This window comes from Blennius ocellaris (genome assembly GCF_963422515.1).
Source record: "Blennius ocellaris genome assembly, chromosome: 3".
Classification (NCBI taxonomy): domain Eukaryota; kingdom Metazoa; phylum Chordata; class Actinopteri; order Blenniiformes; family Blenniidae; genus Blennius; species Blennius ocellaris.
In genome coordinates this window covers 17717751-17732451 of record NC_137652.1, presented here as the reverse complement: position 1 = coordinate 17732451, position 14701 = coordinate 17717751, and the positions used below count along the sequence as shown (strand labels likewise).

The 14701-nt window shown below is 44.0% G+C and overlaps 1 protein-coding gene across 1 annotated transcript; it reads left to right on the top strand.

Moving 5' to 3' along the window:
• Nucleotides 1–1356: 1356 nt before the first annotated feature.
• Nucleotides 1357–5762, top strand: LOC308144553 (homeobox protein unc-4 homolog; the record flags this gene model as incomplete). Its single annotated transcript, XM_080515688.1, has 3 exons — nt 1357–1621; nt 2135–2310; nt 4602–5762. 3 exons carry the CDS (start codon nt 1357–1359, stop codon nt 5760–5762), a joined length of 1602 nt encoding a protein of 533 aa, XP_080371814.1.
• Between the last annotated feature and the right edge of the window lie 8939 nt (nt 5763–14701).

Here is a 14701-nt window from a genome sequence, read left to right as displayed (position 1 = left end):
AGGTATGGCTACATTTTGACATTTCACCTTTATATCTTTTTTTAAAAATCTGAGCAAGCGGAACACTTTCAAAACACTAAAATCATCATTATTCTCACGATTATAATCCCTGCAAAATACTGTGAAATGCTGAAAAACCAAGTTCTGTATTTGCACCTTTGATAATGCACCTTATTCAATAAGCTTGATGCATCAGCTCAGGTATTGCCGTTGTTATTACTTAGTAAAAAAAACTACAACCCTCTGTAAATTACTCAGAAACAGTAGTTATTATGATATAATACTTACAGTAAATGGCTGAATGGAAGCCTCTGGCCATTCTGTTATGACGCCTGGGCCTTATGGTTGACACCCATCCTTCAAAATAAGAATTTAAGAATGAGGCTTAGAAGCAACACTCACAGAAAACATGCAAATTGTTGGGATGTATGTCGTGACAAACACTTTGGAATTGTGTGTGTGTGTGTGTGTGTGTGTGTGTGTGTGTGTGTGTGTGTGTGTGTGTGTGTGTGTGTGTGTGTGTGTGTGTGTGTGTGTGTGTGTGTGTGTGTGTGTGTGTGTGTGTGTTAGTAAGGCAGGACTGAGAGATGTGGAGAAGCTTGTAGTCTGAAATGCGATGTGACAGCTCAGGAAAAGGGGGGGGCAAGATAAAGGCGCAGTTATTGGATCAATCTGGCCCTGAATGCCCCTGTAAAACACTTACACACAAACAGGAGGCGCGGGAGCGCGCACGCCCAGCGCGCCCGCCCCCCACCCCGGGAGCGAGCAGAGGACGATATGCATTAGTTTTTTGTTTTGTTTTTTCGATAGGAAATGTGTTTTAACCCAGAGAATATGCAGATTTCGGCGGAGCGGATTTAATGAAGCTGGCCTTTCAATCACTTCCGCTAGTTTAGGCTCGTCCTCATTGTTTTGACAGCGCTGAATTAAAGGAGCGAGCAGGTGTAATTAGCCATCGATCCGGGAGGAAAACTCTCTCTGTCGCTCTCTCTCTCTCTCTCTCTCTCTCTCTCTCTCTCTCTCTCTGCCTCCTCCATTAACCGCGTCTCTGACGTCACAGGGCGATTAAGGATTCTGATTGGTCCCGGGAGCAGATGGAGTCCTAATGAGCGGGCTCGCGGAGAGCCAGAGCAGGTTGGACCGTTCACGTGAAATACCTCCATATCCTCCCGGTGCCCGCCGCCGCACCTCAGACCTGTACGGTGGCCGCCTGGGTCTCCCCTTCTCTCATCTCCGCACCTCCTCTTCCTCCTCCTCATCCTCTCCTCCTGACTTTTCGGTGTTTTCTGACTGCATGTTCAGCCACACTGCCTCCCTCTGCGTCTTCACTTCGGCCCCGCCGCAGCCCGGGCGAGCATGGACAGCCGGGTCCTCGAGCATCCTCACGCCCAGTTCGGAGGCTCCCTGGGCGGGCTGGTGGGCTTCCCGTACGCGCTGGCTCCGCACCACCACCACCATCACCACCACCAGCACGTCTACGAGCTGGCGAGCGGACACCAGCTGCAGTCCGCGGCCGCCGTGCCCTTCTCGATAGACGGATTACTTAACGGCTCGTGCTCGGCCTCGGTGATCAGCTCCGGCGGGCTGCTGTCTTCTGACAGCCCGCAGTTCAAACTCTCAGGTAGGCCCGGGTGTCTGCTCCGCCACACACTATACACTGCGATTTATTAAATGGTAGTAATAATAATACACAGTTTATTGTGCGAATAAGTTTGGTTTGTTAAAATTTTCTTTTTAATATTTAATGTTTTTAAACTTTAGAAAATAGTTTTTTTTTTTTTATTTAAGAAAAATCAAAAAAATGTAAATACATTATAAAGGGAAATAGGGGTATAATTAAAAGTAACTTTATTTTTAGTTTCATTTATTATTATTTTTTAGTTAGCTTTCAGGAAATGTTAAAACTACGTTCTTATATGTGGAAAACAGTTTCAGACTAAAAACCAGTTAAGCCTTGTAGTATGAACATCTTTCTCTCTCCCTCTTCACGCACATAAACACACACACACACACACACACACACACACACACACACACACACACACACACACACACACACACACACACACACACACACACACACACACACACACACACACACACACACACACACACACACACACACACACTTCAGATTCGGGGGACCCGGATAAAGACAGTCCCGGTTGTAAACGGAGACGCACGCGGACAAACTTCACGGGCTGGCAGCTGGAGGAGCTGGAGAAGGCTTTCAACGAGAGTCACTATCCGGATGTGTTCATGCGGGAGGCGCTGGCGCTCAGGCTGGACCTGGTGGAGTCCAGAGTGCAGGTACAGACCACACTCCTCCAGAAACATCACTTAAACAACCAGCTCAATCTCACACATTTATTGTCTGCTCTAGTCCCCCCCCCCCCCCCCCCCCCCCCCCCAACAACACAATCATCCTAAAATGTAGTTTTGTGGTGGTTGTGTAAGGCCTGCCTCACAGTTATCAAAGCATCGATAAAGAGCCTTTTGAATTATGCATGTGGGCCACCGATTGATTTATGGCTTCATAAAAACAAGGCTATTTACTGCAGACTGAAAGATAAAAAAAACTTAAATAAAATATGCTCCCGTTTAAGAAGTTAATTTCTATTATTGTCGGCTTTTGTCATTTTTTAATTATTATTTTCAGGTATAATTTTGATTGTGTGAATTGTAGTTTTAATATAACTCAAACGAGAAAAAAAACTACAATTATTTTAGAATCATATTATTATTATTATTATTTAGCCGTGAAAATATAGGTCAAGGCTAACGCAAGATTAATTAAAAAGTCAGATAATTGTGATCACATAAATCATAATCACCTGAAAAACATAACAATAATGTGTCAATAATTGGTCGCAATTAATATTGGCACATTTATGCACATATTCCAGTTTTTGTTTTATATTTTGTGAGCTTTTAAAGAAATAAAATAATAATAATAATTATTACTATTATTACTACAAATATTATCATGACAAATATTATGATGATGAATACAATCATTATTATTATTATTATCATTATTATTATTATTATTATTATTATTATTACTAGTAATACTTCTACTACTACTACTACAGATGTTAGGTGCTGGATAAGCTGCATCAAACTAGTGCATCCTGAAGGTTTATTTATGATATTCTGTGTTCTATAACACTGGATTTTCCTGCTTTCTAACATGGTATCTGCATGTGTCTATGATGCGGGACAGAAGCTCCGGTGTTGTTTGGGGATTTGGTTCCTAAACCTCAGATTATTGTTCCCTCAAGCTGCTTAGCGCTCCTTTATCACCAGGTTTGCGGGGGAAAGATAGAACCGACATTAACAATTCATAAGAAGCGCCATTGTCGCGCTTGATGTTGGTCTCGCGTCTTTATTATGCAACTTATTGCGGATCTTCCCTCCTGCGCACTGAAACTCCCGCGTTATCAGCGCCCAACACGCGGCTCAGAGCGCGCCCAGAGGCCGGGCGTCGCGAGCTCTCAGGCGGGGGAAGCTGGTGTTGTTGGCCCGTTGCTGGAGGGGAGGAGAGCCGCGGAACGCAGCTCCACACGAGCCGAGTGGCAGAATAACGCTGCAGACCGGGAGGTGGCTGATTTAAGCTGCGATGCAATTAAATGTAATTGTCGGAGGTGGCCATTACGTAGCCTCACTGGTAATTAACATCCGCACATCTGCGAGTCTGCTGCTTCACCGCTGTGACCTATTAACCTAATGTAGATGTTTTAAGATGCTGCAAGCAGAGGCAAGAGAGCAGGGGTGCACTTGTTTCAGGGCTTGGAGGAACTTGTGTGGATTTGTTGGAAATCTGTTTTTTTGTTGTTGGTTTTTTTTTTTTGTCTGTGCACCATCTGATAAGCACTTTGACACTGATTCATCCATTTTTCAAGGCAGATGTGAGGTCTGCTGTGTGACATTTTGCCTCATGTTGCTCAGATTAGTAAATTATTGTATTGATTTTCAGGCCAGCAGTGAAGGAAATCATCCCAGGCATCACACATGTTATCTCCTTACAGAGTCTATTCAAGACACTGTCAAATAGAAACGCAAGACACTGTGAGGGGCATTGTTATTCAATGACTTGTCTATTCAGTCTATACAACCAAGTCTCAAATAAATGATAAAAAAAAGATGCGCAACTATAAAATATATATCAACATTATTCTGACTATTTGTACAAAAATTACCTTTGTTGTCAAACAAGTGAGCCATTGTTTTAATAATCGAGTTGGTAAAATAATCCCACTCATACAAATGCACATCAAAAGTCAAAATCTTGTCTTGTGTTTTGTGTCCAACAGAAGCCCAGATCATAAAACTTTTTTTTTTCCAAAGGAAGAGGAGTAAAGACTGTTAAACAGGCATGAGCATCCAAATCCTTAAAAAATAAATAAAAAAAATGTCACTCAAGTCACACCGATGATTGATTAGCCATGAAAATAATTGTCCTTCTGTCAATTAGATGACTCATCTCCTTAACAAGTCCGAGCAAATCTATGGGCATTCTGCCTTTTAAGACAGGAAGAGATAAGATGTGTTTCCTTTGTGTGTGACTTGCGTGTTAATATGTGTCTTGGTGTGCACAGGTCTGGTTCCAGAACCGACGTGCCAAATGGCGAAAGAAGGAGAACACAAAGAAAGGGCCGGGCCGGCCCGCTCACAACTCCCACCCAACCACGTGCAGCGGCGAGCCCATGGACCCCGAGGAGATCGCACGGAGGGAGCACGAGCGGGCCGAGAAGAAGAAGCGGAAACAGGAGCGGAAGCTGCTCAAGTCGCAGAACAAGCTCCTGGCGGGCGACAGCTTCCACACGCCGGGGGGTTCGGAGAGCGACAGCGGGGTGTCCCAGTTCACCGACAGCGAGCAGCAGCCCTCCAGCGTCAGCGGGACTATTCACATCGAGCTGCCGGCGAGCAAGGGCGCGGGGGGACACCACACCGAATCCAGCTGTGACCAAACACGACACGACTACAGCCAACTGCAAACCCAGCAAAACCAAAGAAGCGGGGCGGGCGAGCCGGAGCAGGTCTCTCCGGGCAGCACGCACAGCTCCAGCCCTGGAGGCCCGCGCTCCTCCGCCCTGCAGAAGAGAAACCCTTTCAGTGTGGAGAGCCTCCTCTCCGACACCATGCCTCGACGCAAAGCTCAGCTGGACTTCCCCTCACTGCCCGCCCAGAGGACACTGGTGGGGAAAGGCCACTTCCTGCTTTACCCAATTACCCATCAGCCTTTGGGCTTTCTGGTGCCCCAAACAGCACTGAAGGCCACGCCGTGTCCGGACGCCATTAGCAGGCTCGGCCTGGGGCCGAGGTGCGTGCCGGGCGAGGGCAGCCCGGCGCCCTCCGACCTCTCCAACTTTAAGCCCGTGAACGCGGATCGTACAGAGCATAACGCACAGCATCACCACAATCACCTGAGCAGCAGAGTGGACGGAGGCCTCGCGGAGGACAGCGGCGCCGAAGGCGAGGGGAGACTCCCCGTCTCTCCCCCGGCTCAGGCAGCGCCGGCCGGGCGGAGCCCGACGCGGTCCGGCGCCGGCGAGGAGAGGAGTCCGAAAGTTCAAACGGAGGCAGAGATCAACGGCCTCCGGTCTGCCGACAAAGTCGCTGCGGGAGAGGAGCGAGCGTCGTCGTCGTCGTCGCCGCCGTCATCGTCGTCGTCTCCAGACCTCTCCGAGTGTCTCAAGGCAAACACAGACTGTCAAGAAACACCCGGAACAGATGGAGAGGATGTCGATATGGACTAACACTTTCAAGGAGCAAACATAAACAGAGGACCAGGAGCACCGCTCAGACTCGTCAAACATTCCCAAAGCTCTGCCGAGACACGCGAAAACATATCAGGAATCAGGAGACTTAACTCTCGTCTATTTTTTATTCACAAGGTGTGATCGATCCAGATGGCCAGGCTCTCGTTCAGGCTTTAGACCCACACACCTTCTAGAAGCAGGTTTTTGGTTTTTTTTCCTCTCTCTTTCTGTTTGGTTTCTTTTGGCGACCAACTTGTAAGAAAAACTAAGAAACAATAAACATCTTACACAACAGAAATCCTCAGATATTGTAAAAACAAACGAGAAAAATGATATTTATATGTAAACATTTTGATAAATAAAGTTATTGTTTAAATTGAATCACTGTCTTTTGCAGGGCCTTTTGAGGTGGTGGTGGTGGAGTTGGGGGGGGGGGGGGGGGGGGTGTCAGAACCTTGGATCGAGGCTGGCTGGAGTTTTGTCATGTTACAGCAGATAAATCCTCCCTTTTTCCCCTCTTGTGTAGTGAGCTGGAGCTGGGGCTCAAGTCCGTCTGGCTGTTTGTATTTATTGCTTTAACAAATTTATTCATTTGAAAGGCCGAGCTGGAATGAGGTTAGTGGCCGCGGGCTATAGGACCCTGCGCCTCCTGCTGAGTTTTGATATGAAAGTAATTATTTTCCCACTGGCTGCCGCGGGTCTCCAGGCAGTTTTTTTTTTTTTTTTCCTCCTTGCCTCCCTTTCCTTTCAGCCCAAAGGGTTATTAGACATTACCGATTTCTAGTGATATGGAATCACATAAACTTCCTACAATAATAGAATTAGCATGAAAGGCAGGGGTGTCAAATTGAAATGGGAAAATAATAGCCGCGCCAGCTGCAGCGTCAATGTGTGCGTGCGTGCGCGCGCGCGCACCAGCCTATTGAGGAGGAGGAGATGGTGGGAGATTCGTGGGGCGGAATTTTCATGAGCTGCCGTGGTTGTCAGACGGCCCTTGTAGTCGGCTATATTAAGATAGATGTTCAATGATATCCCTCATTGTTCTGTCGCTTATATTGATGTTGCTGCGTTATCGCCCTATTGATCATGTGTCGCACATAATAGGACAGGCGCGCGCCCGCCCGCCTGCGCCTTCCCACAAAAAGCGCCTGCCCCCCCCCACCTCCACCCCCCCCACCTCCACCCTCCCCGTCATTTGTTCTAATAGGACCGCCAGTCCCTCAGGGAGGGGGTGGAGGAGGGAGGGTGGAGGGGAGGATAAAGATATAGACCAGGAACAAGAGTCATGTGTCGTCTTGCATCTGTTTTTTTTTTTTTTTTTTTTTTTTTTGAAGAATAGGAAAAGAAAAGTGAATTCTGTAAGTTTTTTTTTGGAGACGTTCCTCAGCAGGTGCGCCCACCCTTGATAGAAAACAGTGTGTTTAGCTTATGAAGTGTAAACGCCACCAATTCCCCGGAAAGTGAAATTCCCAATTATTAAAAACCATTAATTCTGGCGAGCGGCTGCACCGAGGAGCCGTGTTGACAGCCCGGCTAAATATCCCTGATCCCTCCCGGTCACCGCGCCTTTATTTGCAAATAAATTGAGGGGGATCCGAGGGACAGAGCTTTACTTTCCTGCGCCGACCCAAAATGAATTTCCGTGCCTGAGTCCCTTTAATAATATTTACATAATTTTCGCTCAGTGACTCTGCTATTTGCGCTGTAGGAAGCGGGGGGCTTACAGGAAAATAATTAGACAAGAGGAGGAGGAGAGGAGGAGGATGGGTTAAGACCGAAGCTCAACACTAAATTCCCAGACAGCTAAAATCAATGAAAGTAATAACCCTATTATTTAATTCATAAGGACATTATTTTCCCATAAGGCCTCGGGAAACGTCCCCTTCGACCGAAACAATCACATTAAATCGCTCATTCCGCGTGTGCCGCGTGAAATTCACACTTTTTTATTCCGTCTTTCTTTCTCTCTCTCTCTCTTTTTTTTGGCGCTTTATTATAATCGGTTAGTTTCAAGAGTGCGATTAATTAGAAAGTATAGGTTTGATCTCCCTTAAGCGAGGCCTTTATGGCGTGGCTGTGTGTGCTGTGAGACATAACGATCCTGAAATGAGTCTTTTAAAATTGGGCACTTTTCTCCCCCTAAAATAATTAAGGGGATAAACTGAAAAATAGCAGGAAACGTGTGAAACGGGCGTCCAGAGAGCATCTGATCCTCTAACTTGCAAATAAAGAGACAGCATGTAACAGAACCGTTTACCTCTCTGCCTGCAATCTGTCTACATGACGTTATTAAAGGTAATCAACAAAGGGCTTCCTACGTCTGCAGCTTTAATTAACTTGGAAATAATCACCCCAAACTGCTATTTAAAAGTGGAAATGTAGCAGATAAAGTAAATGAGCTCAGGAGAAGGATTTCCTGCATCTTTTTAATGTTCTAGCTGATTTTGTTTGGATGTATTTGTTTTGTTTCTTTTTTTTTTGTTGTTGTTGAAAAATACTTTTAAGTACATTTTATAATGTTGCTGGAGTCCTGAAGTTAAGAGTTGGGACAGAAAGGTGTATTCTTTTTTATTTATTAGGTATTAATCTATCTCATACTTGCTGTTACAAGTTTTCTTCGCTTTTGAAAATAATAATAGGAACCATTTTACAGTAAGAAAACAGCTTGTGGTGACTCTGAGGCAATATAGCTCTGTTGGTGCAGGGACGGATCTATAGAATATTTAACAGGAGGACTAAGTTATAAACTTTGGGGGTGGAGGGGTACCCAAAAGTGATGCAATACAGGAACGCTATTATTTTAGCATGACGATATTTTATCGTAGTCTGAAATAGTGCTTAAGAATACAAAGTTGTGTTTTTCTTGGTTCTGACGCAGCATATATGTGATGAAAATGTCTATATTTTCACAAAACCAAACAATTACTACCTAAAATGATGGATATCTCAATATAAATCCAATTTTAATGATACTGTATGGAGCAAAATACAGTGAAATGTCCAAAATAATGTCTCTGACAACTGTCGTGTTTTGTATTTCTGGCGTCCGGATTGAAGCTTCTTGTGGGTCGGATTTGACCCACGGACCTCATGTTTGACACCCTTCATTTGGCTCCCCCATAACTACCCTGAGTCATTTTAAAGCAAAATAAAATCACAGTATAATGCTGTAACAGTGGATTCAGGACAACCAAAAGTGTGTCCCAAAATGAGATTAAACAAAATGAAGATAGCACTACTGCAGCACTGCTCACGAAATAGTGTAACATTTATCTCAGTGTTTCTTCAAGAGAGAAGATAAGTGGAGTCCCTGACGATGGATCGGTGGAATAGATTATCCTTAAAATACAGGAAGTTGTAAAACTACTTTGATCGTTTTAAAAATGGTTGAATGGTTTAATTTATCACAGGGGTAGATCCAGAGAATTTCTAGGAGGATTTCACTGAGTGAAACTTCTTTGGCCAGCCAAAAGTAAGCAAAACACAAATTGATCATGGTGACACATAGTGTCGAATTTATTATTTTTACAGTGAAAACAAATCAGAAAGATCCTAGAATTCCTGTTCAAAGGCATACGCTCTTTAGTAGCTGTTAAAAAACTAACTAAATCGCGAGATGTGGCTTTATTGGATCAGGAATCGATCCATAGAGCCTCGTTTCTACTGCACAGTACGGTACAGCATGGCACGGTATGGTAAAGCACATACCCAGACCCAAATCTGTTCACTGTTTCTACCGTAGAGCGCAATTAAAAATGTAGGCGGTGTTGTGAACAACCGCATAACGGCCGCGGTATGTGGCATCATTACGTGACAGTAAATGCAGAAACACAACGAAGGATGCGTATGCTGTTCTTTCTTTTCAGAGTTGACAAAAACAAGAAGTGTGTGCAAAGCGGCGAACGCGAACAACAAACGGGAGGGTTTATACGACTGATGAGCTATTCAAATATGGCGGGCTTGTCGAGAGTGACGGTCGCCACAGACCTATCAGCAGATGGCTACGTTGTAGCTCCTCCTTATGGGACACGTACCGAGGCTCGGTGCCTCAACGGAGGGGGTTATGACCAGTGGTAACAGTTGGATACAGTACTTTTGGTACTTTCCACAGCTTTTGTCAGTGGAAACACACACAAAAACCCGCAACGTACCTCAGCAGCCCATGTTGCGCAGTGGAAACCAGGCAAAGGAGGGCAGCTTGGGGCCAAAAGAGAAAATTGGCCATGATCACATAGTTTTATTATTGCATTTACAATGAAAATCAGGCAAAAAGTAAAAACATGAGAAAGAAAATCGAGTTAACGGGTTATATTCTTCCAGCGTAATGTTTACAGATGTGCACATAAAAGTGTTCTAGTGCACATTTTGCACATGTATCAGATTGCAGGCCACATTTTTGACAGTGTATGTTTATCCTCCACAACTAAGTATATATAGAGCTGAATCAGAGGGTGAGGGATGAATGGATGGAGAGAGTTGTGCTCTGGCGGCACAGACACAAACGACCAATCGATCAGGCGGGCCGGACCGGGCAGGCCCTCCTGCTGTGTCCGTGCAGCTCATGCATCACACTTTATGAATTCAATTTCAACCGGGAGAAATTTTCAATTTGAACGCGCAATCATTACGGCGTGGGGGGATAGCGTAAATTGTTTTTGCTCTATTATGCATTCGGACGCCATCATTTTTCTTTCTAATTACCGAGGTGTCAGCGCGGCCTGTCACCCGGGCGCTGATTTTCAATTTAACTGATCATCATACATTCATTTTCCCATTTGATAAATCTGCTATCTAGACGCGCCCGCCATGCCCGGAATATTAAGCGGCGCCGGGGCGCGGTAATAGGGGGATGTGTATGCGGCAATGAGCGCGGATCAGCCAGCTAATTTAGCACCTTCCACACTCCCTGTCTCCATCCCCCCATTTCCAATTCTCAAGAGGAGGCCGCAGGGAGGGGCGCACGGAGGAAGGAGTCCAATGGCTGCCTCACCTCCACCGAGGAAGAGGAGAGCCTGGAGGTGAGAGGGGACGCGAGGAGGAGAAGGGGAAGGAGAAGGAGCAGGAGCAGGAGCAGGAGCAGGAGCAGGAGCAGGAGCAGGAGCAGGAGCAGGAGCAGGAGCAGGAGAAGGAGCCGGAGGAGCAGGAGGAGCAGGAGGAGCAGGAGCAGGAGCAGGAGTCCTCCAAACGTCCAAACCCTTTATTTCTCACGCAATTCAGAGGCAGCCGTAATTAAGGCTAATTGAGTTCTTCAATACGTGTTATTTTTATTTAATAGAAACAAATTAATTATCTGCATAATTTCACAAAGCTATTAAAACCTCCTCCACCCCCAGCTCTCCCTCTCCTCCCCGTCTCAGCGGCTGGTGTCACCAACTTTCACTGAAGTGGCTATAGACAGAAGGTCACGGGTTCGAGTCCCGTTCCAGGAATTTGACGAGTTTCCATGTCCTCCGACGGGTCAGAAACATCCGTCTATGTATAACTTTCCATTAGGTAAACATCCCTGGTTGAAGTCCTGGCTGAATGGCCTTTTCTCTGTGGAGTCTGGATGTTCTCAGCAGTCTAATATGTTCTCACAGTCTTTCTGTGTTTGTCCTGTGATGGACTGGTGACCCCTGGTGAATACCCTTCAGCCTCAATGCCCTTTGACCCTGAGTTTGATAAAGAGGTACAGAAGATGGAAAGAATGAACGTTACATTGACACGCTTAAGACAGAAATCTGGAATATCAGAAAACACAAGGGGGCCAAGAGGAAGTATTATTCAGCAGACTATAAAATGTAAACTTAACACAATTAAAAACTAATTACACAGATTAGAGTTGCCAAACATATGGCCCACAGGCCACAAGGGTCCTACTACAGGATTTAATTCAGCCAACTGACAATAATCGAGTTGGAAGATGCTATAAGGTTCACTGAAACAAGATCTGTTGTGAAATTTGAATTAATTTTGGAAAATAATTATTTTGTATTGAATATAATAACTAAATAATGTGAGAATTACACCAAGACCTCAGCAATGGTCCAGCCTTTTTTATTGGGTCAATGAACTTATCTGTTAAATTGTGGTTCACTTTCACTAATAATGGTAAACTGAAGGCCGATACTAGAAAACAGGAAGAAAAAGTTATTGTAACTATTGCTATAAGTTGATATTTTCTCAAAATATCATAAACACCAAAGTGTTGGCTCCATTTACCAGCTTATATTTCCAGTAAATTCAGTTCACTCTTGAAAAAAACAACAACTAAATGACACATTTTATTATCAAGCTCAATGCTGTATTACTGAATAATGTACAGGCTCATTAAGAGACTGTATCAACTGCAATTTGTGAAACGTGTGTGATTTCAGTTCTCTATATGCCACTTTGCATGAGATTTAATTGTATAACCTTTTTACCTTTATAGTAAAGTTACAGTCTTGAATTGTAGAAAAACCTTTCAACAATACCTCGGGGTTAAAATCTTCACAGACTTTAAACATAATTCAGTAAGTGCTCTGTAAAGGATTGAGCACATGGAATATGCAACTTGTGGATATTTTTCACACTGGGAGACATTATAAAAGTGGCATGCTGTTGAAATTGCACTCTTTCCTCTTTGAAAAATTGGTTTGAAAATTCAGGTTTATTGAAAAGATAATGTATTTCTGAATATATTGTACTTACTTACTTTACTATAGTAAAGGGCTAAACAACTTGATTGTGGGCCCAGAACTATAATTAGCTTGATACTGCTGATACACACAATCAGCCACATGTTTAAAGGCATAGCAATACATAGGTTAACCCCCCCCAAAATAAATAAATAAATAAATACATTTAAAAAAGCAGATTTTGGGGGGTGTATTGTCTCTCTCCAACAAGGTTTCTCCTGTAATAATAATAAAAAAAAACCCAAAACCAATAAAATATCATATACTATGCCACCTCAGTGGTGCAAAAATTCCCCAAGTCAGTGCCTTTTAAACACATCAGTCATCATAAAACATGTATTACAGTTTGAATCCACACAAAGTACTCCCACACATTTTACCTACAAGTTATAAACAAGTCAGTCTTGATCAGTGGTGAAAAACATGTGAATCTAATTAATTAATTTTAATAATAAACATTGAGCAGCTACAACAAAGGACAGACTACAAAATCAGCCGAAATACAGTCACATTTTAAGCCTCAAGGTCAAACTCATTCATGTTTATTTATGAGGTGATCAAAAAAAAAGTTAAGAGTCACTTTTTTAATTTGTGAAAAGTTATTAAGTGTCTTAACATATCTCAAATCAGTTTTACATCCTACATATTAATGAAAAATCTTAATTCTGTCAAAACTAATTACAGACCAGGCAAATCTGAAATATTAGTTTCATCAGCCTGTCAGACAAAGCTGAGGGTTTAATGACCACACCACACCATACAGCTTCTTTATTTTTAATCCTGATGTTCTGTGTGGGTTCCTGGAGGGATTATTATATTTATCACTTTGACTCATTAAAATGTCTTTTTACAAATTCATGAGACTTGATCAGAAAGCTTAAGCAAGAAATATAGGATGTTCTGGGTCAATATTTGCCTTTTCCCCAAAACCATTTCATGATGAAAAGAAATAAGTAAAATATGACTATTTATTTGATAAAACACATGTTCAGATCAGACGAGAGACTGATAATATTATGTAAAAAGTTAATAGCTGACAGACGAGCAGCAATCTGCTTTTCTTTTCCTTTAGATCAAGCAGTTAACAGTTATAAGTGAGAAACACTAGGAAGTCAGTTAGGACATTAAAAACTTATATTTGGTGTGAAGTTCGTGAGACAAGGGAGCATAATGTGAGGTGAGAGAGGCGCTAATCATATTTAGACCATAGAGAAAATGTCACATTGCTCTATTTTTTTTAATTTTGTCCTTCTGAACTCAGAATGAAGCAATATTTCAAGACAAAAACACCTAAGTTACTTAATTCATCCTAGAACATAAGTGGGACAACACATTTTCATTTTCAGTGCATATTGGAGTAAAAAACAACAACAACAACAAAAAAAACCCCAAATAAAATCCAGTCACACTGTCCTGATTTCCTGCAAGAATAATGTATTCCCATTCGTCGACCACAGTGTGTCCAACACTTTGAAGACAATGTTTGATCTTGCAGTTATTGTTGTGATTTGTAACACATGCAGGAGTGAGATCTGCGAGCGGGCAGGCACGCAGATGAGGAGGCCACGCCAACGTCAACAAACACAGGGGTTAATTTTCACTTAATAGTTTTCTCTCGGAGCCCTCTCTCGGTGTATCTGGGCGAGGTGCGCACTTCTTAATAAGCCCATCTTGTTTAGGTGCCAATAAGAGTACAGTGAGGGGCCTGGTGTGTGTGTGTGTGTGTGTGTGTGTGCACGCGTGTGTGTGTAACGAACCTTTATGGGCACAAAGCAGCTTTGGTTTTGTCGTGTTCTTTGTTTCATTAGCCCAGTGGTTGTAATAAATGCCACCGTGCCAACGGGATAGATTTTAATTAAGTCGGTGAGAGATGAGTGGAGTGACACAGGAAGCGGGGGCCGGGTGGTGGCGGTGGGGAGGACGAGGAGCTGGGACAGCTTTTCAATAAATCGGTTCGCTCAGGGGTTAGTCGGTGATTTCCTCGGCAAAGTGTTCGGGCCTGAGCAGGACTCGCAGTAATTTGGTTGATAAATCAGCGGCGTTAGGGGGCGCGAGGCGCGCCGCTCGACCGGTTGGTTCTGCGCGTGATTTATGTGTTACCCGGGGGTCGTACACAAGCCCGTGACAGTCCGGGATGAATTAACCAGGAGCCAGGCGCGCGCTTCTAATGAGCCGGTATTATTACGCATGGCACACACACACACACACACACACACTCCTGGCATACGCTGCCCTTCCCCCCCGACCCCCCCCGCCTCCCCTCCATCCATCCCTCCA